The following is a 25908-nucleotide window of genomic DNA, read 5'->3' as shown; positions in this document are numbered from 1 at the left end:
CCCACCTGTGATTGGGCCTACCAAATAAATAAACGGCCGATGGAAACTTATACTTTGCTTCGCCTCCCTTCAACAAGCATTAGGGTTGAACTGTACAATAAATACTAGCATCCACAGATTAAAAATTTTTTTTTTTTTAAATGGGGTGTAATCTACATTGAAAGCGAAATATGCTATTAAATATAAGTTTACTGATTATGGATCGACTGTACGTTTTAATTTAATTTATTGAACGGCTACTTAGTCTTGCACTTATTACCCGGGTAAATAAAAAACTCGTTGTAATAAGTGCAAGACTGAGTAGCCGTTCAATAAATTAAATTAAATATAAGTTTAATCATGGGAACAGTGAACAGATGTTAGTCAAAAATATAGTTGATACTTCCTCATCAAAATAAGAAAAGGATTTTCAAATAATATAACATGATAATTTCCCGGGAAATTCGGGAAACTAAAGTTTGCTTCCCGGGAATCGGGAATCCCGGGAAAATTGATTTCCCGGGAAACCGTTTCCGGGAATGGAAGCCCTAGTCAGTACTGCAGTGCAGTGGTGGTATGGATCGGCTCGACTTTTTGTCCATGTGAAAATTCGTAATCTGCAACAACAAGAAGGGTTATATACAAGATTCGACCACCCGACGTAAACTTCGTAAAACAGATATTAAGTTAATTATTCTGGTTAGAGCTTAGAGTGATTTTTGTGAAGTTTTAACTTTTGCGCTCCCCTATGATTGAACGATAACATTTGCTGTTTTGGAGAACCTCCTAAATTCGTGAGATCTTTTCGTGAGGCGGATCATTAACTATTTAAGGGGGATATCCCCCAGCGCCGGACACCTCCCAATACCGGACACTTCTTAAAACGACACTACTTGCAGAGGTTCCTCCTTCATCTTATTAAGTACAAAAGGAAGCTATTGAAAAGGCTTCTAACAGCAAGGAATATCAGATCTTATGTGATAAACTTTGTAAAAAATTTGAAGTTGAATAACAATTCTTCACACCTGTTTTGTTCCACTTACTTTGATTCAATTGTTTCTTCAAGCTGAGAAAGCCACAGAAATTAGCAGAAACAAAAATTGAAGTGGACATTGAAAAATGTGGGAATTTGGATTAGGATGTAAACAATTTAGCTGAAGAGTCAAATAAGCTTCACTAATAATTTTTAATATTTACAACTTAAAGTACGTGAAAAACATTACTATTGTGAATGATGTCTTTGCTCATGTAATAGGAACTTAGTCCAGAGCGTTAATGAATAAAGCTTCCAATGAATGATTAAATTTGTTATGATTAAATCATTCAACTCTATGATTAAAGATTATGATCAATGGTTTATTAATGTTTGGCAATGTTTAATGATTATGATTACCGATTAAATTATATTTTTGACAATGATTAACGATTATAATTAATGAATAAAACGTTTAGAGTATGATTAACGATTAACGATCGTGATTAAATGTCGACACAATATGTGTATGATTAATGATTAACGATAGATATGATAAATGATTATGAATAATCAAATTAAATGATGTCCATAGTGATCAATAATGAAGTAACTTTTCTACCAAATTGTGTTATTAAAAGGTATACTAATGTTATAATTATGATTAAAGATTAATGAATAAAAACGATGTATGCAATGATTAAAATTGATGATTAATGAATAAACTCAAAACAAGCATTAATGTTTAAATGTAAAAATCTATGATTAACGATTAGTGATTAATGATTGAATCGTATTTTTTGTATGATTATGATTGATGAATAATGATTAAATAATCCAATATTCATTAATCATGATTAAATATATGATTAATCACTAATGCTTTGACTTAGTCACATTTGAACATGATGCAATAGTGTTTTCTGAACCGTTAAATTTTTCACCAAAACTCATCGTCGAAAAACGTGTTCAAATGATCAACTATATGTAGTTTGTATGAATCATCAATGGTCAATGGTCATATCTTCTATCTATTCTTTCTGTATCGTATCGGTCAATGTATCTTTCTTCTATCTATTCTTTTCTTGAGGCAATATAACTCACGAAGAGGATGACCGATTTACGAGATTTCCTCACTAATCGATTCGTATTGGGATCAGCTGTTTCTATCCAGTATTTTGCGCTCGTTAATGGCGTCGTGAGTTCCCCTCAATTTGACATTCAAGAGGTAGAAAACATTGGAACTCATCAAGTAAGCATTGTTTGAATGAAATTTTTTATAGTCAATAAACAAATGTCAACCTCCTTCTGTAGAGGTATCTAGAAATAGTTTTATCATCAGGTATTATTTACTAAAAATGTAATTATTTGTATTATATTTTAGGCATGTCATCTATGGATGGGTTAATTCAAGATCCTGGGTGAAAACTATACAGGAAATCTGACGATGATGGAAGATGTATTATTTAGCTTGTAGCCCAGAAAACTTTTGCATACCTTAAAAAAATATATGTTTAATTGTATTTAAGTTTGAGCAGCTTTATCGCGATTCTTTGAGTACACAGCAAGATTTATGTTGTATATTCAATGCATATAGTATTGCTATATCAAGGGTTTTCTATCTGACGGAAATACGCTAATGTGGGTATCAAATACTTAATAGATTTTAGCTTAGTTCAATTTTGACAAACTTCTTATGAACTTTATTCGACATTCTACGATGATCATCAATACTTGATGCTGTAATGTCCATGTAACATTAGAGTTGGGCGTCATGGTCATTTTTTCAAATCAATGGTTTTTCGAAGCCATTCTGGGTCCTGAACAACTGTGCAGAATTTGGGACCGATTGGTTGCTTCCTTGCTTTTCGCATCGCGTTTGAAGTTTGTATGGAAATTAGTATGTGAGAACGTATAGTTTTGCATTTCTACTACTGGGGGTTTCAGTTCATCATAAACCAAGTGGCACATTGCGTTAAAGTATAACCCAAAGGATGCCGAAAAACTTTGCTAAAGAAGGCACGTTGCTGGAAAGACCACGAAAAAAGATATAACGCTTCGAACATTGAGTGTTCAAACCATATGCAAAAAATCGTTTATTCTGCCAGCACTGCCGTACTACGTAGACCAATAATTTAACTGAGTGTTATTTCAAAATTATTTATCGTATAGGGCTATAAAGCTAGTGGGAGCTATCCGGAATTATTTCACAAAGAAAAAAATTGGACAAGAAGAAAGATGGGTTTTGCCCTTCGATAACCATAGGTCGTCCGGTAGTGCTGGCAGAAACATTGATTTCTTGCATATGGTTTGAACAATAAATTTTCGAAACGTAGTAACATTTTTTGTAGACCTTCCAGCTACGTACCTTCTTCGGCAAAGTCTTTCGGCATCTTCCAGACTATATGCTAACGTATTGAGTCACGTTTTCCCATACTAATCTCCATGTAAATTTAAAACGCGATGCGGCATGCGAGGTTGCAACCAATCGAGCCTATATTTTGCACAGTTGATTGGGGTCCCCAAAACGATTCAGAAAAACCTTGATCTCACTTGGTCGGAAGAAGTTTGCGTTTTTCCGAGAAGAGGAAATCTGCAACCTATGTGAAGCTCTCACTAGGCCGCCTTTATCGAGCGCAAAATACTGGATATGCAAAAGGTTAGTAAATTTTAAAGGCGAGTTTGGAGAAAACCTAATGCGATCGCTCGAAAAATGATTTAGAGTACGGCGTCGCAATAAACGCAGACAATGACATTTTGAACGTTAAACGTGAAAACCCGAGCAACGCAATTCATGCAGGGATGACGAACATGAGTCGATTCACGATTGTTCGTTCCACCGCTTTGTTATTGAACAAGTGAATCGGAGCATGCGGTTGTTCGTAGCCTCTGGAGAGTAAGGTGCCTCATCCGACAAAGTTGTTCGCAGGTATCTGGCACCCCCAATCCTACCCACTACGTTTGACAATAGCCAACATCTTTGTGTTTCCCATTGTGTTGGGTTTCCCACTGACAATTCTATTGTGTAAACAAAACACTATTCCGAATTGGTTTTTTCCAAATAGACGTAATTATTTTTCATCATTTTCCAAGAACTTGTGCGAAAGTATGAATGCGAGGTGTACTTCATCAAGAAGATTGATACCTTTAATTAATTTTATTATTCAATCAGCACCAAGCGCACTTCTTCACCAAAATATCATGATTTTTAAAACATATTTTCAATGGCAGGTTTTCGACGACTATGATTACGCCTTCTTATTAAACTAATCGATGATTTTGATGCTGGCATCAGAAACATGGCCGCTTCGCAGACCCCTGCTGGCGATATACAGTGTATGGTGCGGGTGGGTTTTACTTCATTTAGTGTGGTTCAAAAGCGCATTAATCGATTTCAACTAAATTTAAACTACATATTCTCTATATCACGAAGCTAATCATTTCTGTTTTAGAAAATAGGGAGGATATATGGGTAGTGGATTTTTTTTAGAAAACCAATGATTCAGTATTGCTTTTAAAAGCATTTGTAGATTTCAATCAAATTTGGAATACATCATTAATATCAAGAGGTCGATTATTCAGGGGTCGAGTGGGTTTTTTAGTAGATGGAGAGGGTATGAATGAGGAGTTCATTTAGTGGAGTGGGAGCGGTTTTTCGAAAATGAATATGTTATTCGGTATCACTTCCAAGCACATGAATCGATTTCAACCAGCTAGATTTGTATTACATTCAGGACATATACTTTTGTCAATTATTGTATAAGCCAAGGCACTAGACTAAAAACTGTGTCCCATTCCAAGACTTCGAGGACTCAAGGAGTGTATATTAATCCTCCTTGTAATGTCAATCCCAACGATTAATCCATCTTTACTCTCCCGTTCTATGGCTTACATGTAGAGTCAAGTTGAGCATTGATATCCATTTTTTTTAAACATCACTGCACAGTAGGCCTGTCCGCTTTTATGATTGAACTGCATTTATGATGTAGATCAAACATTAATAATGACAAGAAAAGTGATAGATGTCGTCGAATCTATCACTTTCCAGGATTCTTTCACGAACTGGATGTGTATGTGTAGACTAGACTAGACTAGAACATATAGCCTTTACGTATACTTTGTATACGAGAAAGGCAACAATTCTAAGTCCGAAACGTTTACAACATGACCAGTACCTATCAAAAATATAAGGTTAGGTTCATCACGCACAATAACCTATCGAAGAAATGAATGTACCCCTAAAAAATCTGCATCATTTTCCCATAGATTTCTCATTTACTGGACACGTAAGTTTCACGTGAATTTTTTAAGCATTTGCAGTGAAATGTAGCTGAAAATTCAGATAGAAACAACGTTCAGATTATTTGAAGTGCACAGTAGGGAAAGAGATGGTTTGGTTTCACATTACAATCAAACTGGATGTATTTATTTATGAACTAGACTTTCGAAATTCACAACTGGCGCCAATCTTTAAATGACAGTGTTTCCACTAACAGTGCTTCATTTACGCGTCGATGGTCATGTGGTCTACATGCAGTCCTATTGATCCCGACGTCCATGGTTCGAACAAACTTCACTTTTTTTAAAAATCATTTTCATAAGGCAACATATTGAAACTCTTTTCTTATGGCAAATTTAGTGTTAATTTTATAACCGAACCAGCTCCTGGAGTGCAATATTATATTCAACCATAACCCGACTCAAACTGGACATATTTTAAATGTTCAAACACAAGTCGATCCCTTGACATCCGAATACAAATCCAGTTGGGAGTCTCCAGTCAGCCTGCTAGCAAAGACGTAGGATTTCCAATCCTATGATAGCCAGTTCGATTCTCGGTTCGGCCTTAGGATGTTTACGGGTGGAAATTCAATACAATCTTTTACCACCACAGGCTTGTCATCTAATTTTTTTTATCATGTTCTGAGTGTCCTCCGAAAATTTACGTGCATTTGGATAAAACTGATTTATTACAAGACGTTTTAAGTTTGTAGGCAAATTAGTATGAGGAAAATTATTTCTCCATTTTATACTGATTATGGCTCTTCCCCATTAAGCGCAGGTTAAAAGAAAATCTACATAGGGAAGATCCATTAATCATGCAACACAAGAATTGGGTATTTTCCCCTCCCCCTATGTCGCACTTTTTGTATGAAACATCTGAACATTTTGTATGGAACGTCACACTTCGCTCAATCCCCCTCCCCCTCTAAGCGTTACGTAATTTGTGGACGCTCCCATGGCTAAACGGAGTACTCAGAAGCTTTCACTCAATGAAAACCACGTCTTGATTAATCGCCCCAATAATTAGTGCCTTATCGATTTGAGCAGCGGGCAAGGTGGATCGATCAGGTGGAAGATGACTTGCGGACCCTCCGTAGACTGCGTGGTTGGCGACGTGTAGCCATGGACCGAGCCGAATGGAGAAGACTCTTATATACCGCACAGGCCACTTCGGCCTTAGTCTGAATAAATAATAATAAATTATCGATTTGAATAGAGGTTGAGTATCATGATCGCTAAACTCCTTTGAGAGCATCACTGATACGTGCAGTGCAACATAGTAGTCTGAAATTGTTTGTGCTATCTTTCACGCAAATAGCTTCAAAAATACCATTAGATTAAATTCGATTGCCGTTTTGACTCATATTCAGAACACTTTCAATTAAAATATTTTTATTGACCAATTGTTTCTATCGGGTAGTGCAAGAATAGAGAATATACGCGCTTGATAATTATATTTTATTGGTTGTAGGTATCAATGCTGAATAATTTTATTCTGTCAAAAACTGTCTCAAATGCTGAACACTTTGATTGGAATTCCAAACATCACCTTAAATGCACTAAAATGGAAAATTTCATTGTTATAACATTGTATGACGATTCTAAAGTTGTTAATCTGTACGCCTGCCGTGAAAATTTGTATATTTATGCAATAATAATATAAATATAAATCTATATATATATATATATATATATATATATATATATATATATCTCCATGTTATGATTGTTCGGAATATGAGTTTGTTCGGGATTTGGGTCAAAACGGTACTAACTAATCACGAACAAATCACGAAATCAAAATGTTTTCAATTATATGGGTGTATTTGTCAATTGTTTCAGAGTGTCATTTTTGTTCATCTGATTAATCCTTCTTCTTCTTCGCTTTCTTTTTCATCTTCAATGGCTCTAAATTCCATGTGGAGCTAGGGCCGCTTTTTAACTTGGTATTCTAATAGCATTTCCTCAGTTATTAATTGAAAGATTTTCTTTGCCCGCCAATGTAAGAGCATGTATCTTGCGGGGAAGAAGAATGATACAAACCATTGGAAAAAAGGTTACGAGATTTAAATGTTATTGAAATGCGTTCAAAAATCATACGCTACTTAATTACCCACTTATTCCATTCATAATCGTCTTCAGAAAATAAAGAATGTATGTATACCCAAGTTAGTTTAAATCCACCCTCCAGGAATTGCTCCGGAAGTTCCTCCTGGAATTCCTCCGGAAGTTCCTCCTGGAATTCCTCCGGAAGTTCCTCCAGGAATTCCTCCGGAAGTTCTTCCAGGAATTCCTCCGGAAGTTCCTCCAGGAATTCCTCCGGAAGTTCCTCCAGGAATTCCTCCGGAAGTTCCTCCAGGAATTCCTCCGGAAGTTCCTCCAGGAATTCCTCCGGAAGTTCCTCCAGGAATTCCTCCGGAAGTTCCTCCAGGAATTCCTCCGGAAGTTCCTCCAGGAATTCCTCCGGAAGTTCCTCCAGGAATTCCTCCGGAAGTTCCTCCAGGAATTCCTCCGGAAGTTCCTCCAGGAATTCCTCCGGAAGTTCCTCCAGGAATTCCTCCGAAGTTCCTCCAGGAATTCCTCCGGAAGTTCCTCCAGGAATTCCTCCGAAGTTCCTCCAGGAATTCCTCCGAAGTTCCTCCAGGAATTCCTCCGGAAGTTCCTCCAGGAATTCCTCCGGAAGTTCCTCCAGGAATTCCTCCGGAAGTTCCTCCAGGAATTCCTCCGGAAGTTCCTCCAGGAATTCCTCCGGAAGTTCCTCCAGGAATTCCTCCGGAAGTTCCTCCAGGAATTCCTCCGGAAGTTCCTCCAGGAATTCCTCCGGAAGTTCCTCCAGGAATTCCTCCGGAAGTTCCTCCAGGAATTCCTCCGGAAGTTCCTCCAGGAATTCCTCCGGAAGTTCCTCCAGAAATTCCTCCGGAAGTTCCTCCAGCAATTCCTCCGGAAGTTCCTCCAGGAATTCCTCCTGGGATTACTCCGGAAGTTCCTCCAGGAATGCCTCCGGAAGTTCCTCCAGGAATTCCTCCGGAAGTTCCTCCAGGAATTCCTCCGGAAGTTCCTCCAGGAATTCCTCCGGAAGTTCCTCCAGGAATTCCTCCGGAAGTTCCTCCAGGAATTCCTCCGGAAGTTCCTCCAGGGATTCCTCCGATAGTTCCTCCAGGAATTCCTCCGGAAGTTCCTCCAGGAATTCCTCCGGAAGTTCCTCCAGGAATTCCTCCGGAAGTTCCTCCAGGAATTCCTCCGGAAGTTCCTCAAGGAATTCCTCCGGAAGTTCCTCCAGGAATTCCTCCGGAAGTTCCTCCAGGAATTCCTCCGGAAGTTCCTCCAGGAATTCCTCCGAAGTTCCTCCAGGAATTCCTCCGGAAGTTCCTCCAGGAATTCCTCCGGAAGTTCCTCCAGGAATTCCTCCGAAGTTCCTCCAGGAATTCCTCCGAAGTTCCTCCAGGAATTCCTCCGGAAGTTCCTCCAGGAATTCCTCCGGAAGTTCCTCCAGGAATTCCTCCGAAGTTCCTCCAGGAATTCCTCCGGAAGTTCCTCCAGGAATTCCTCCGGAAGTTCCTCCAGGAATTCCTCCGGAAGTTCCTCCAGGAATTCCTCCGGAAGTTCCTCCAGGAATTCCTCCGGAAGTTCCTCCAGGAATTCCTCCGGAAGTTCCTCCAGGAATTCCTCCGGAAGTTCCTCCAGGAATTCCTCCGGAAGTTCCTCCGGAAGTTCCTCCAGGAATTCCTCCGGAAGTTCCTCCAGGAATTCCTCCGGAAGTTCCTCCAGGAATTCCTCCGGAAGTTCCTCCAGGAATTCCTCCGGAAGTTCCTCCAGAAATTCCTCCGGAAGTTCCTCCAGAAATTCCTCCGGAAGTTCCTCCAGGAATTCCTCCTGGGATTACTCCGGAAGTTCCTCCAGGAATGCCTCCGGAAGTTCCTCCAGGAATTCCTCCGGAAGTTCCTCCAGGAATTCCTCCGGAAGTTCCTCCAGGAATTCCTCCGGAAGTTCCTCCAGGAATTCCTCCGGAAGTTCCTCCAGGAATTCCTCCGGAAGTTCCTCCAGGAATTCCTCCGGAAGTTCCTCCAGGAATTCCTCCGGAAGTTCCTCCAGGAATTCCTCCGGAAGTTCCTCCAGGAATTCCTCCGGAAGTTCCTCCAGGAATTCCTCCGGAAGTTCCTCCAGGAATTCCTCCGAAGTTCCTCCAGGAATTCCTCCGGAAGTTCCTCCAGGAATTCCTCCGGAAGTTCCTCCAGGAATTCCTCCGGAAGTTCCTCCAGGAATTCCTCCGAAGTTCCTCCAGGAATTCCTCCGGAAGTTCCTCCAGGAATTCCTCCGAAGTTCCTCCAGGAATTCCTCCGGAAGTTCCTCCAGGAATTCCTCCGGAAGTTCCTCCAGGAATTCCTCCGGAAGTTCCTCCAGGAATTCCTCCGGAAGTTCCTCCAGGAATTCCTCCGAAGTTCCTCCAGGAATTCCTCCGGAAGTTCCTCCAGGAATTCCTCCGGAAGTTCCTCCAGGAATTCCTCCGAAGTTCCTCCAGGAATTCCTCCGAAGTTCCTCCAGGAATTCCTCCGGAAGTTCCTCCAGGAATTCCTCCGGAAGTTCCTCCAGGAATTCCTCCGGAAGTTCCTCCAGGAATTCCTCCGGAAGTTCCTCCAGGAATTCCTCCGAAGTTCCTCCAGGAATTCCTCCGGAAGTTCCTCCAGGAATTCCTCCGGAAGTTCCTCCAGGAATTCCTCCGGAAGTTCCTCCAGGAATTCCTCCGGAAGTTTCTCCAGGAATTCCTCCGGAAGTTCCTCCAGGAATTCCTCCGGAAGTTCCTCCAGGAATTCCTCCGGAAGTTCCTCCAGGAATTCCTCCGGAAGTTCCTCCAGGAATTCCTCCGGAAGTTCCTCCAGGAATTCCTCCGGAAGTTCCTCCAGGAATTCCTCCGAAGTTCCTCCAGGAATTCCTCCGGAAGTTCCTCCAGGAATTCCTCCGGAATTTCCTCCAGAATTCCCCCCGGAGTTCCTCCAGGAACTCCTCCGGAAGTTCCTCCAGGAATTTCTTCGGAAGTTCCTCTAGGAATTCCTCCGTAAGTTCCTCCAGGTATTCCTCCTAGAAGTTTCTCTAGGAATTCTTCCGGAAGTTCCTCCAGGAATTCCTCCGGAAGTTCCTCCAGGAATTCCTCCGGAAGTTCCTCCAGGAATTCCTCCGGAAGTTCCCCCAGGAATTCCTCCGGAAGTTCCCCCAGAAATTCCTCCGGAAGTTCCTCCAGAAATTCCTCCGCAAGTTCCTCCAGGAATTCCTCCTGGGATTACTCCGGAAGTTCCTCCAGGAATGCCTCCGGAAGTTCCTCCAGGAATTCCTCCGGAAGTTCCTCCAGGAATTCCTCCGGAAGTTCCTCCAGGAATTCCTCCGGAAGTTCCTCCAGGAATTCCTCCGGAAGTTCCTCCAGGAATTCCTCCGAGAGTTCCTCCAGGAATTCCTCCGGAAGTTCCTCCAGGAATTCCTCCGGAAGTTCCTCCAGGAATTCCTCCGGAAGTTCCTCCAGGAATTCCTCCGGAAGTTCCTCCAGGAATTCCTCCGGAAGTTCCTCCAGGAATTCCTCCGGAAGTTCCTCCAGGAATTCCTCCGGAAGTTCCTCCAGGAATTCCTCCGGAAGTTCCTCCAGGAATTCCTCCGGAAGTTCCTCCAGGAATTCCTCCGGAAGTTCCTCCAGGAATTCCTCCGGAAGTTCCTCCAGGAGTTCCTCCGGAAGTTCCTCCAGGAATTCCTCCGGAAGTTCCTCCAGGAATTCCTCCGGAAGTTCCTCCAGAAATTCCTCCTGAAGTTCCTCCAGGAATTCCTCCGGAAGATCCTCCAGGAATTCCTCCGGAAGTTCCTCCAGGAATTCCTCCGGAAGTTCCTCCAGGAATTCCTCCGGAAGTTCCTCCAGGAATTCCTCCGGAAGTTCCTCCAGGAATTCCTCCGGAAGTTCCTCCAGGAATTCCTCCGGAAGTTCCTCCAGGAATTCCTCCGAAGTTCCTCCAGGAATTCCTCCGGAAGTTCCTCCAGGAATTCCTCCGGAAGTTCCTCCAGGAATTCCTCCGGAAGTTCCTCCAGGAATTCCTCCGGAAGTTCCTCCAGGAATTCCTCCGAAGTTCCTCCAGGAATTCCTCCGGAAGTTCCTCCAGGAATTCCTCCGAAGTTCCTCCAGGAATTCCTCCGGAAGTTCCTCCAGGAATTCCTTCGGAAGTTCTTCCAGCAATCCCTCCGGAAGTTACTCCAGGAATTTCTCCGAAGTTCCTCCAGGAATTCCTCCGAAGTTCCTCCAGGAATTCCTCCAGAAGTTCCTCCAGGAATTCCTCCAGAAGTTTCTCCAGGAATTCCTCCAGAAGTTCCTCCAGGAATTCCTCCGGAAGCTCCTCCAGGAATTCCTCCGGAAGTTCCTCCAGGAATTCCTCCGGAAGTTCCTCCAGGTATTCCTCCGGAAGTTCCTCCAGGAATTCCCCCGGAAGTTCCTCCAGGAATTCCTCCGGAAGTTCCTCCAGGAATTCCTCCGGAATTTCCTCCAGGAATTCCTCCTGAAGTTCCTCCAGGAATTCCTCCGGAAGTTCCTCCAGGAATTCCTCCAGAAGTTCCTCCAGGAATTTCTCCAGAAGTTCCTGTAGGAATTCCTCGGGAAGTTCCTCCAGGAATTCCTCCGGAAGTTCCTCCAGGAATTACTCCGGAAGTTCCTCCAGGTATTCCTCCGGAAGTTCCTCCAGGAATTCCCCCGGAAGTTCCTCCAGGAATTCCTCCGGAAGTTCCTCCAGGAATTCCTCAGAAGGCTCCTCCAGGAGTCGCTTAAGGTTTTTCTTCCGGTTGTTCCTCCAAGTATTCCTTCCGTAGTTCCTCCGGATGTTCCTGAAGGAATTTCTCCGAAAGTTCCTCCTAGAATTTCTCTGAAAGTTCCTGCAAGAATTTCTCCGGAAGCTCTTCCAGAAATTCCTCTGGTAGTTCTTTCAGTATTTTCTAGGAATCTGTCAAGAATTACCTCCGGTAGTTTCTTCGGTAGTTATCCGGGAGTTCCTCCAGGAATTTCTCCGGAAGTTCCTCCAAGAATTCCTCCGGAAGATCCTCCAGCAATTTCTCAGAATGTTTCTCCAGGAATCCCTTCAGAATGTGATAATTCCTCCAATAATTCCTCCGGATGTTCCTGCATAAATTTCTCTGAAAGTTCCTGCAAGAATTTAGAAGAAATTCTTCCAGGAATTTATTCGGAATTTCCTCCAGAAAATATACTTCAGGAAGTTCCTCCAGAAATTCTCCAGAAATATTCTCCAGGAATTCCTCTGGAAGCTCACCTAGAAATTTATCTGAAAATTTCTCCACGAATTCCTACGATAGTTTCTTGAAGAATTCTCCGGAATTTATTCCAGGACTTTTTCCAGAAATTTGTTCAGACTTTTCTCCGAAAGTTTATACCTCCGAAATTGTTCCTCAGGAAGTTCGTCCATTGATTATTTCAGAGTTTACTCCGGAAAATCATTCAGAACTTTCCCCAGGAATTCCACTAGGAGCTACTTCAGAAATTCACATTTGAATCCCATTACATTATTTCACAGATACAAGAACTTTTAATAAATTACTCCGAGCGCTCCTGATATTCCCTTTGAATTCCTTTCGATTCAAAAATATGTGTGCTTTTTATACAAATACTGTATTAAAATAATACAAAATTGTAAGATTTTAATACAATGGTTATATTAAAATCTTCTTGTACAGGCCAAAATGCTATTCAAGTGTCTTTTATGCAGATCTGTATTACAATCTGCCATCCGTTGGTTGGATTTATGGATTGCCTGATCCTAATTGGATGGATTGCCCTAATTCTCGGTTGGACGAGGCTTTATGCCTACCGTGCCTATGAATGAATGGTAAGGAGAGGTGGATCTGATAAAAGCCTAATTGCAATGCAATGCATGCAAACGGATCATGAGAAGCACCAAGGCGCTATTCACAGTATACCTTTGCTACGCTAACCGGAGCTATGGCGTAGTGGATTTTTTTGCTTCTCCGAGATGATCTTTTACTCTTATTCAATCTCAACTTGAGATTCAATAAGGATGGGATTATTAATCTGTTTTTATTTGAAAACACGTAAATAAAGAAAAACTTTAAGGTAAAACCTTAAAACATAAACGAACAGAAATGCCGAAGGAATGAGGAAAATTTATCCAGCCCTTTCAAGTTATGACGAACACAAATCAACTAAAATTTTAAACAAGCTAAATTTGGCCTAATTTCTTTCTTTTCAACCCATTTCTTTCACAGAGTCCTCAAGCACTGCTTGATTGAAGAGATTGAACCACCAGCCAGGACTTTGAACGATATGTACGCATTGTAAGTATTCCTACTATCGGTGTATTTTTTTTTTCAATTCCAAAAAGTCTCGTGCTTCTGAGAGCATGCTTGTGGTATGCGATCTAAAAGCTGAAAGGTAAAACAGATTAGATTAATTTGTTCCGCAGCTGCCTGTGCTAGCTGAAAATGACCTCATCCATCCACAGGGCTTGGTGTGAAAATTCGGAGATCGAATGACGACAAAATTAATGACAGCAGTAAACTTCCCGGAGTAATCTGAACCGTGGATGACTATGTGCGTATTCCGTCGGAGTACGAGGCAGCAATTATCGAAAATTAATTGTGCAAAGTTTATTCAAGAGTTTGAATCACTGCCAGATAAACCGCATTTTTTCCGAATCCGAATGCGGTCAGTTAAAGTTCATGCAAGCGGATTCCTTCGTAGTTGAGTGGAAACCATAAATTTAAGCGTTTAACGGCGAGGATTCTCCGGCGTCGAACGATGCGAAAAATTTCCGCTCGTTCAGTTGGTTTTAAATCCTTATGAGCTTAATTGAATTGAAGGTCGTTGCTGGTAGCCTGGCTTGGTTCGGAGAATGGATTTCGGTTTAATGGAACTTTCCTTTTTCATTGCGTTTTCATTTCCTTTCTTATCTTGAGAAGAATATGTGCTCAGTGGCACAAACAAATTTGCCACAATTTGAACTAATGTTGTGTATCGTCTCTTTTTTTTTTTTTTTTTTTAACTAATTTTATTTGCTAATTATCTAATACATGCATTCATCTCTTAGACTAGGTGTTCCGTGTTTTCTTAACACTATCATCCTTATTTGCTATGTTACGCTTTTAGTTATTATTAATACATTTCAATTGCCTCTGGCAGTTAGAATTTTTTCCTCTGGTTGAATTGAACCATGTAGGAATTACAATGTTTTCAACTTAAACTAAACTTAACCTATTTTATACTAAGGGTACAAGGAGTTAATCGTTGCAATAGAAGATTGCAACGATTTTTGTCTAAAATTAGAAATTATTTTGTTGGACATTTGTTGCAATGTCTCAATATTAGAAATTCTATGAAGTTCATTGGTACTATACCACGGAGGCAACTTCAGAATCATTTTCAAAATTTTATTTTGAATCCTCTGGAGTGCCTTCTTTCTGGTATTGCAGCAACTAGCCCATATTGGCACAGCATACAACATGGCAGGTCTAAAATTTGTTTGTAAATCAAAAGTTTGTTCTTAAGACAAAGTTTTGATTTTCTGTTTATAAGTGGATATAGGCACTTAATATATTTGTTACATTTGGCTTGAAGGCCTTCAATGTGATTTTTAAAGTTAATTTTGATCTAGCAGAAGTCCTAAATATTTAGCTTCGCTAGACCAATTAATTGGAACCCCATTCATAGTGACAATATGTCTGCTAGAAGGTTTCAAATAAGAAGCTCTCGGCTTATGTGGGAAAATTATAAGCTGAGTTTTGGAAGCATTCGAAATTTTCCATTTTGCAAGTAAGTGGAGAAAATATCCAACTTTTTTGCAATCTACTACAAATACGAAGGCTTCGCCCCTTGGGTGAAAGGCCCGTGTCATCTGCAAACAAAGAATTTTGACACCATGGTGGTAAATCAGGTAAGTCAGAAGTAAAAATGTTATACAATATGGGCCTCAGTATGCTGCCTTGGGGGACACCAGCTCTTACAGGTAATCTATCAGATTTAGAATTCTGATAGTTTACCTGCAGTGAGCGATCTGATAAATAATTTTGGATCAGTTTAATGATGTACAGAGGAAAATTAAAATTCATCAATTTTATAATCAAACCTTCATGCCAAACACTGTCAAATGCTTTCTCTATATCAAGAAGAGCAACTCCAGTCGAATATCCTTCAGATTTGTTGAGCCGAATTAAGTTCGTAACTCTTAATAACTGATGAGTGGTTGAATGCCCATGGCGAAAACCAAATTGCTCATCAGCAAAATAGAATTGTCATTAATATGAACCATCATTCTATTTAAAATAATCTTTTCAAACAGTTTGCTTATTGAAGAAAGCAAACTGATTGGGCGATAACTAGAAGCCTCAGCTGGATTTTTGTCCGGCTTCAAAATTGGAACAACTTTGGCGTTTTTCCATTTATCTGGAAAGTATGCCAATTGAAAACATTTATTAAATAAATTAACCAAAAGGATAAAGAGCTCTCAGGAAGTTTTTGATAAGTATGTAGAAAATACCATCATCACCCAGGGCTTTCATATTTTTAAATTTTCTAGTAATAGATCTCACTTCATCCAAATTGGTTCCCAACGAAGGGTCAAAAACATTCTCTTGATTGAGAATGTCTTCGAAGCTCCGTGTAACCTGATCCTCAATTGAACTAGTGAGACCTAGACTAAAATTATGGGCACTCTCGAACTGCTGAGCAAGCTTTTGAGCCTTTTCGCCATTTGTTAATAAAATTTTATTTCCCTCTTTAAGCGCTGGAATTGGCTTTTGAGGTTTTTTAAGAATTTTTGTTAATTTCTAAAGGGTTTCGAACTGGGATCCAACTTCGAGACATTATTCTCAAAGTTGGTATTTCTCAGAATAGCGAAACGTTTTTTAATTTCATTTTGCAAATATCGCCAAATAACTTTCAACGCGGGATCGCGAGTTTTTTGGTATTGCCTTCTTCTCACATTTTTAAGACGGATCAGTAGCTGAAGATCGTCGTCAATAATAATGGAGTTGAATTTAACTTCACATTTCGGAATTGCAATGCCTCTGGCTTCGACAATTAAATTTGTCAAAGATACGAGAGCATTATCAATATCACTTTTGGTATCGAGAGGAATATCAACATCAAAATTCCTATCGATATACGTTTTGAGAGAATCCCAATCAGCTCTATGATAATTAAAAGTAGAGCTGATTGGATTATAAATGGCTTCTTGTGAGATTTCAAATGTCACAGGAAGGTGATCAGAGTCAAAGTCAGCATGAGTTACCAATTGGCCACACAGCTGACTTGAATCCGTTAAAACTAAATCAATTGTAGAAGGATTTCGACTGGAAGAAAAACAAGTTGGTCCATTGGGATATTGAATAGTATAATATCCCGCAGAACAATCTTCAAATAAAATTTTACCATTGGAATTGCTTTGAGCATTATTCCATGAACGGTGTTTGGCATTGAAGTCACCAATTACGAAGAATTTTGATTTGTTGCGAGTCAGAATTTGAAGATCAGCTTTCAACAAATTCTTTTGCTGCCCATTGCATTGAAAAGGCAAGTAGGCTGCAATGAAGGAAAATTGTCCAAAATTTGTTTCAACAGAAACTCCCAAGGTTTCAAAACTTTGGTTTCAAACGAAGAAAATAATTTATGTTTGATACGTCTATTAATGACAATGGCGACCCCACCACAGGCGCTGTCAAGACGATCATTTCTGTAGATAAAATAATTTGGATCTCTTTTAATGGAGAGTCCTGGTTTTAAATACGTTTCAGTTATAATGGCAATATGCACATTATGAACTGAAAGGAAGTTGAATAATTCATCTTCCTTACCCTTTAGAGAGCGGGCATTCCAATTTAGAACTTTCACACAATTATTTGGATCCATTGAAACGGAGTCCGATAACAATTTTTTGTGTGTACTTTATACCAACCTGAACAGCTTCAGGAATGGTATTTGCTTTGAACATTGCATCAATCATGTGATGCAATTGTTCAGTTAAAAAATCAAAATCGGAATCGGACATGGGTATAAACCTCATTTTGAGAAGAGAAATTTGGTCTACCAGCAGCGATGTTTGCATACGTAGGTACATTGGAAAAATTGGAATTTACTGAAGTGCTTGTTACCCGTTGACGAGCGGCAAAATTTGTTTGTGAATTGTGGTGGGTATGAATTGCTCGACCGGTAACCGGTTTCGAAATTTGAGCGTTTGAAAAATTTCTAACCGTCGAATCTGGGATCCGATTGGAATTTCCGTCATCAATTTTGCACGGGAATTCAAAACTTTTTGCGTGAAGGGCATTCCCAGAAATTGGATTTATGATTGCCCCACAGTTTGCGCACTTAAATTTATTGGAATCTTCTCTCACAGGACATGCGTCCTTGGCGTGAGAGGTTCCACCACAAATCATGCATTTAGCATCCATGTGACAATGCTTGGTTCCATGACCCCACTTTGGCACTTACGGCACTGGGTAGGGTTTTGGAAGTTTCCCCAGGCCTGCGGAAATGTTCCCATGTAACACGGACATGAGACATAATACAGGCCTTTTCCAAACTTTTCATATTATTTAGTTCACTTTGTTAAAATGAACTAAATAAAATTCTTGAGAAATGCCCTCTGGGAAGTACCAGAATGGGATTTCTTTTCATCTCAATTACTTGGACTGGTGAAAATCCAAGTAATTGAGAAATTTAAATTTTAATCTCATCCAGTGATTTGTCATCACTGGGGAGACCTTCAAGACGACTTTGAACAATCGCTCAGTTTTGTCGTCGTATGTGAAGAATTTATGGCGCTTCTCAGTTAAATAGTGAAGAAGACGTTTGCGATCGTCAAAGGATCCCGGCAAAACGCGGCAGTCACCCTTCCTAGCAATCTGAAATGAAACCTTGATCCCCTGAAGGTTACTCAAAATCTCATTCCGGAAGCCAGAAAACTCGGCAACAGATACCACAATTGGCGGAATCCTTTGCTTTTTCGCATGAATCGAATCACCTGGGCTAGAGGTAGATTCGATTTGCTCAATTTCATCATTAATCAAATCGAACTGCTCAGTTCGATTGGAGAAGAATTATTTCCGATATTAGAGTTAGAAGGAATATCTGAATTCTCCAGCTTCCTTCTATTTTTTCCGCGCTTGGGCAGGACGGTCTTGAAACCTTGTTTCTTTGAAGGAAGTGGAGAATTCAGAGACTCCCCCTTCCTCTTGTTTTTGTTAATACTCATTGCTGAGCGTGGAGACGTGACCTTCTAAGAGGTTTTTTCCCAGAACGGTGTCCCTGCAGGATTACCACCGCTTGTCGGAATTTTACTTCCGCAAACGGGTCCAACGTAAAACGAAGGCACGGGTCCTTGCAAAGATCGTAACGGGATCAGTGGGTACAAATAGCGCTAAGAAGCAACGTTGAAAATAAAATAGCTTCGGGTAGTATTAAAAACTTCCTTCCGCAAAGAGAGAAAGAACCGCACAGCACGAAAGCACGATGCGGTCTGTTGTGTATCGTCTCAATAGCATCTTTATTTCGGTAGAGATTATGTCTTCTTATTCCATCCAGTTATATTATGCAGATCAAACATTTTAATTGATATTCGTTTCAATGAGAAATGAAATATTATTCTTTGGAAATGTTTCACGTTTTGAATGTTTGATCTCCGAGATAGAGTTCTTAAAGAAATAAAGTGGACTGTTGTCAGATTTACTAGAAACTGTTTTGTATGCTTAGTTTTGTACTGTAATTGTCAAACCTGGAATAATTTCTCGTGATAATTCAAAATTGTTTACCGTGGACAGGCAAAATATTCTCGCGAGTAAATTCGAATAAAGTCTTTAGTCTATGTTTTTGTGAGTAGAAAATTCACATACATTAGTTTTCTCCTGCTTCGAATAATTGAATTCGACAACCAAATCCCACTTGTTATTCCCAACAAAATCGATAAGGAACAGATCACATCTAAAACCTTTTTCACTTGTTTGATTTACCTCCACATCTTTGCTGAACGATTTCCAACCGGGAGACAGACACTTGGATCAGAACAAATTAAAAGCGCTGCCGGACATTTTCTTCCCACCCAACACTTGGCTGCACACACTGTAAGTATCGAATCCATCCCGACCCGGGGCCGCTGGGACAGTCAGTGGGTTGTGCTATGCTGGCACATCATCTTTTGTGTTTTGACACGTTGAATTTGATTGCATTTCTGACCCTCCTTGTTTTACGACTTTTTCCTTCCATCCCAATCGCCAGCATCCTGAGTGGGAATCAGATTATGAAACTGACTGCCGGAAACTTTGCCAATTTGGACTTTCTGGAGGAGCTGTAAGTATGCGTAAAGCAAGATTTTGCACAATGTGCGAGCTATGACCATTAAATAATAATTTATGATATCAATCGTAACATACTTGTTCTTTTTTTTGTTATGTTTTCTTACAACCTGCTAATCGATCACACGTGACATGAAAACATGTCGGTAATGTGAACTTGTGGAAACAGTGATTTGCGGGATAACCAAATCGAGTCACTTGAGGAGGAAGTCTTGCGCCCGTTGAAGAGTTTGAGAAATTTGTGAGTATTTATAGCGTTTTTGTTTTGGGTTGGAACAGTTTGTAGAATATACAATCGAGCTTTGATGAGGTTATGTTGAGCAAGTTTTATGATACAGAAAATGCTTGGACATTTTGATTGCATCAGTCATCATAACTGTTCAATGAAGGCCTTTAATAATTTCTTTGAAGTCGCTTTGATATTTCAACTGTTATTGATATGCTGTTAGATTGACATCTCCGGATAGAATAATAAAAACATTTATTCCTATCTCCTTCGGAAACACTGTTACACAGGTTCCTCAACAACAACAAACTCACGAAGCTGCATCTGGGAATGATCCCACTGCTTACTTCACTGCGGACGCTGTCGCTGGCCCACAATCGAATCCGAACCATCGCCGTGGGTGCACTGAATCTGCCCAACCTAGAGCATCTCTACCTGTCCGAAAATCTATTGCGTTCGGTGGTCAACGATACCTACACTAAACTACCAAGTCTAATAGGATTGTGAGTATATCAATGTGCATTAATCTGATCCAGATGTTGTAAAGCCAATCCAAATCCGCTTTTAATTGAAACGAAACTGAATCAAAGTTTTAGCTAAATTTATCCAAAATTTGATACAAACCCATAATTTCTAGCTAAATTTAATCAAAACCTATTTTGAACCAAATGTTTTTCAAGGCTGTAGGACAAAAGGTCGAAGGTCAAAAGGTCGAAGAACAAAAGGTCGAAGGTCAAAAGGTCGAAAGGGCAAAAGGTCGAAGGGTCAAAAGGTCGAAGGGACAAAAGGTCGAAACAAAAAAACTGCGTCACAAGCTAAAAGGACAAAAGAACGTGTTTCCTTCCTTCCATTAGCTTTGCTTCTTTCTTATTACTTGCCTTTTTCTTCCATCTTTCTCCCATATTGCACTTTCCTTTTTTCTAACTTCTTTCTTCTTTCATTCTTCTATTTTCTCCTTTTTTCCTTCTTTTTCTTCCTTCTTTCCATCTTCTTCCTTCTTTAATTCTTTCTTCCGTCTTTCTTTCTTCTTTTTTCATACTTCCTTCTTTCTTCTTTTTTCTCTTTTTCTTCTTGTTTCCTGTTTCTTTTCTTTCTTGTTTCCTGGTTTTCTTCCTTCTTACTGTTTTCTTTCTTCCTTTTTCCTTCTTTTTTCCTTCTTTCTTCCTTCTATCTTCTCTAATCCTTCTTTCTACCTTCTTTCTATCTTACTTCTTGTTTCCTGTGATTCTTCCTTCTTTCTTCCATATTTCCTCATTCTTTCTTTTTTCCTACCTTCTTTCTTCCTTCTTCCTTCCTTTTTTCCTTCTTTTCTCCTTATTTCTTCTTTCTTTGTTCTTATTTTCTCTATCCATCTTTCTTCCTTCCCTGTTACTTGCTTATTCTTTCTAAAGAAGGAATAAAGACGGAAGATAAAAAGAAGGAAGAAGACTTAAGGAAACAAATATATCTTCTTCCTTCTTTTTTTCTTCCGTCTTCATTCCTTCTTTCTACCGTCTTTCCCCCTTCTTTCTTTTTTCCTCCCTTCTTTCTTCTTCCTTCCTTTTTTTTCTTTTTTTCCTTTTTCTTTCTTCTTTTTTCTTTATTTACTCTAATTTTCTTTCTTCCTTCCCTGTTGCTTGCTTCTTCTATCTATCTTTGTTTGTGTTTCCTTGTGTCATCTCACCTTCTTCTTTCTTTATGTTTTCTTCATTGTGTCTTATCTCTTTATGTCTTATCTCTTCGTTCTGCTTTCCTTCTAATTTCTTTCGTTTTTCCTTCATTATTTCTTCCTTCTTTCTCACTTTTTTCTTCTTTCTTTCCCCCTTTTTTTCCTTATTTGTTTTAATTCTTTTTTTCTTCCATCCTTTTTCTTTCATTCTTCCTACATTCTTCCTTCTTTCTTCTTTTTTCCTTCCTGTTTTTCTGCCTTCCTTTTATCTTTCTTCCTTCTTTTTGCCTTCTTTGCTTCCCTCTTTTTTTATTCTTTCTTTCTTCCTTCTTCCTTCTTCCTCCTCTCTTTGTTTCTTCCTTCTTTCTTTTTTCTATTTTCCTCTCTGATTTTTTATTTTTTCCTTTTTTCTCCTTTCCTCCTTTCTTTCTTTATTATTCCTTATTTCTTCCATCTTTCTTCTTTTTTCCCTCCCTGTTACTTGCTTCTTCCTTCTTTCTTCTTTTTCCCTCCTTGTGTCTTCTCTTCTTTTTTCTTCTTTCTTCCCTTTTTCCTTTAATTTTTCTTTCTTCCATCTTCATACTTTACTCCTTCTTCTTTCTTTCTTTTCGGTTCATATTCGTTCTTCTGTTCTTCTTTCATCCTTTCTTTTTCTTACTGTATATTTTTCCTTCCTCCTTCTTTCTACCTTCTCATCTTTATCTCATTTCTTATTTCGCCCTTCCTTATTTCTTAAATCACACTTCTCACATGTCACTTTTTATTTCTGATTTCTTGCTTTATACTTCTCTCTTCTCATTTCTCACTACTAACTACTGACTTCTGACTTCTCATTTCTCACTTATCACCTTTTGACCCTTCGACCTTTTGTCCTTTCGACCTTTGTCCTTCGACCTTTTGATCTTCGACCTTTTGACACAGATTCGTTTTTCAAAACCAATCCAACGCAAATCCAATCAAAGTGCAATCCAAATCCAATCCAAATCCAATCCAAATCCAATCCAAATCCAATCCAAATCCAATCCAAATCCAATCCAAATCCAATCCAAATCCAATCCAAATCCAATCCAAATCCAATCCAAACCAATCCAAATCCAATCCAAATCCAATCCAAACCAATCCAAACCAATCCAAACCAATCCAAACCAATCCAAACCAATCCAAACCAATCCAAACCAATCCAAACCAATCCAAATCCAGTCCAAACCAATCCAAACCAATCCAAATCCAATCCAAACCAATCCAAACCAATCCAAACCAATCCAAACCAATCCAAACCAATCCAAACCAACCAAACCAATCCAAACCAATCCAAACCAATCCAAACCAATCCAAACCAATCCAAACCAATCCAAACCAATCCAAACCAATCCAAACCAATCCAAACCAATCCAAACCAACCAAACCAATCCAAACCAATCCAAACCAATCCAAACCAATCCAAACCAACCAAACCAATCCAAACCAATCCAAACCAATCCAAACCAATCCAAACCAATCCAAACCAATCCAAACCAATCCAAACCAACCAAACCAATCCAAACCAATCCAAACCGATCCAAATCCAATCAAAACCAATCCAAACCAATCCAAACCAATCCAAACCAATCCAAACCAATCCAAACCAATCCAAACCAATCCAAACCAATCCAAACCAATCCAAACCAATCCAAACCAATCCAATCCAAACCAATCCAAACCAACCAAACCAATCCAAACCAATCCAAACCAATCCAAACCAATCCAAACCAATCCAAACCAATCCAAACCAATCCAAACCAATCCAAACCAACCAAACCAATCCAAACCAACCAAACCAATCCAAACCAATCCAAACCAATCCAAACCAATCCAAACCAACCAAACCAATCCAAACCAACCAAACCAACCAAACCAATCCAAACCAATCCAAACCAATCCAAACCAACCAAACCAATCCAAACCAATCCAAACCAATCCAAACCAATCCAACCAATCCAAACCAATCCAACCAATCCAAACCAACCAAACCAATCCAAACCAATCCAAACCAATCCAAACCAATCCAAACCAATCCAAACCAATCCAAACCAATCCAAACCAATCCAAACCAACCAAACCAATCCAAACCAACCAAACCAATCCAAACCAATCCAAACCAATCCAAATCCAATCCAAACCAACCAAACCAATCCAAACCAATCCAAACCAATCCAAACCAATCCAAACCAACCAAACCAATCCAAACCAATCCAAACCAATCCAAACCAATCCAAACCAATCCAAACCAATCCAAACCAATCCAAACCAATCCAAACCAATCCAAACCAATCCAAACCAATCCAAACCAATCCAAACCAATCCAAACCAATCCAAACCAACCAAACCAATCCAAACCAATCCAAACCAATCCAAACCAATCCAAACCAATCCAAACCAATCCAAACCAATCCAAACCAATCCAAACCAATCCAAACCAACCAAACCAATCCAAACCAACCAAACCAATCCAAACCAACCAAACCAATCCAAACCAATCCAAACCAATCCAAACCAACCAAACCAATCCAAACCAATCCAAACCAATCCAAACCAATCCAAACCAATCCAAACCAATCCAAACCAATCCAAACCAACCAAACCAACCAAACCAATCCAAACCAATCCAAACCAACCAAACCAATCCAAACCAATCCAAACCAATCCAAACCAATCCAAACCAATCCAAACCAATCCAAACCAATCCAAACCAATCCAAACCAATCCAAACCAATCCGAACCAACCAAACCAATCCAAACCAATCCAAACCAACCAAACCAACCAATCCAAACCAATCCAAACCAATCCAAACCAACCAAACCAATCCAAACCAATCCAAACCAACCAACCAAACCAATCCAAACCAATCCAAACCAATCCAAACCAATCCAAACCAATCCAAACCAACCAAACCAATCCAAACCAATCCAAACCAATCCAAACCAATCCAAACCAATCCAAACCAATCCAAACCAATCCAAACCAATCCAAACCAATCCAAACCAATCCAAACCAATCCAAACCAATCCAAACCAATCCAAACCAATCCAAACCAACCAAACCAATCCAAACCAACCAAACCAATCCAAACCAATCCAAACCAATCCAAACCAACCAAACCAATCCAAACCAATCCAAACCAACCAAACCAATCCAAACCAACCAAATCCAATCCAAACCAATCCAAACCAATCCAAACCAATCCAAACCAATCCAAACCAACCAAACCAATCCAAACCAATCCAAACCAATCCAAACCAATCCAAACCAATCCAAACCAATCCAAACCAATCCAAACCAATCCAAACCAATCCAAACCAATCCAAACCAATCCAAACCAATCCAAACCAATCCAAACCAACCAAACCAATCCAAACCAATCCAAACCAATCCAAACCAATCCAAACCAATCCAAACCAATCCAAACCAATCCAAACCAACCAAACCAATCCAAACCAATCCAAACCAATCCAAACCAATCCAAACCAATCCAAACCAACCAAACCAATCCAAACCAATCCAAACCAATCCAAACCAATCCAAACCAATCCAAACCAACCAAACCAATCCAAACCAATCCAAACCAATCCAAACCAATCCAAACCAATCCAAACCAATCCAAACCAATCCAAACCAATCCAAACCAATCCAAACCAACCAAACCAATCCAAACCAACCAAACCAATCCAAACCAATCCAAACCAATCCAAACCAATCCAAACCAATCCAAACCAAACCAACCAAACCAACCAAACCAATCCAAACCAACCAAACCAACCAAACCAATCCAAACCAATCCAAACCAATCCAAACCAACCAAACCAATCCAAACCAATCCAAACCAATCCAAACCAACCAAACCAACCAAACCAATCCAAACCAACCAAACCAATCCAAACCAATCCAAACCAATCCAAACCAATCCAAACCAATCCAAACCAATCCAAACCAATCCAAACCAATCCAAACCAATCCAAACCAATCCAAACCAACCAAACCAATCCAAACCAATCCAAACCAATCCAAACCAACCAAACCAATCCAAACCAATCCAAACCAATCCAAACCAATCCAAACCAATCCAAACCAACCACATCCAATCCAAACCAATCCAAACCAATCCAAACCAATCCAAACCAATCCAAACCAACCAAACCAATCCAAACCAATCCAAACCAATCCAAACCAACCAAACCAATCCAAACCAATCCAAACCAATCCAAACCAATCCAAACCAACCAAACCAATCCAAACCAATCCAAACCAACCAAACCAATCCAAACCAATCCAAACCAACCAAACCAATCCAAACCAATCCAAACCAATCCAAACCAATCCAAACCAACCAAACCAATCCAAACCAATCCAAACCAATCCAAACCAACCAAACCAATCCAAACCAACCCAAACCAATCCAAACCAATCCAAACCAATCCAAACCAATC

General features: G+C 39.9%; 1 protein-coding gene across 1 annotated transcript in view; it reads left to right on the top strand.

Annotated features, from left to right (window-relative positions):
- Positions 1 to 25908, top strand: part of LOC134221769 (relaxin receptor 2-like) — a 195396-nt gene that overhangs the window by 16767 nt on the left and 152721 nt on the right. Inside the window, exons 6-10 of the mRNA XM_062700956.1 lie at positions 13493 to 13561; positions 19268 to 19339; positions 19494 to 19565; positions 19740 to 19811; positions 20087 to 20299. Coding sequence (XP_062556940.1) covers positions 13493 to 13561; positions 19268 to 19339; positions 19494 to 19565; positions 19740 to 19811; positions 20087 to 20299 — 498 coding nt within the window. The remainder of the gene's footprint in view (positions 1 to 13492; positions 13562 to 19267; positions 19340 to 19493; positions 19566 to 19739; positions 19812 to 20086; positions 20300 to 25908) is intronic.

The sequence above is a fragment of the Armigeres subalbatus genome, chromosome 3 (assembly GCF_024139115.2).
Source record: "Armigeres subalbatus isolate Guangzhou_Male chromosome 3, GZ_Asu_2, whole genome shotgun sequence".
In the NCBI taxonomy this organism is placed as follows: Eukaryota; Metazoa; Arthropoda; class Insecta; order Diptera; family Culicidae; genus Armigeres; species Armigeres subalbatus.
Note: the sequence above shows the minus strand (reverse complement) of the source record. Positions and strands in the feature narration are given on the sequence as shown.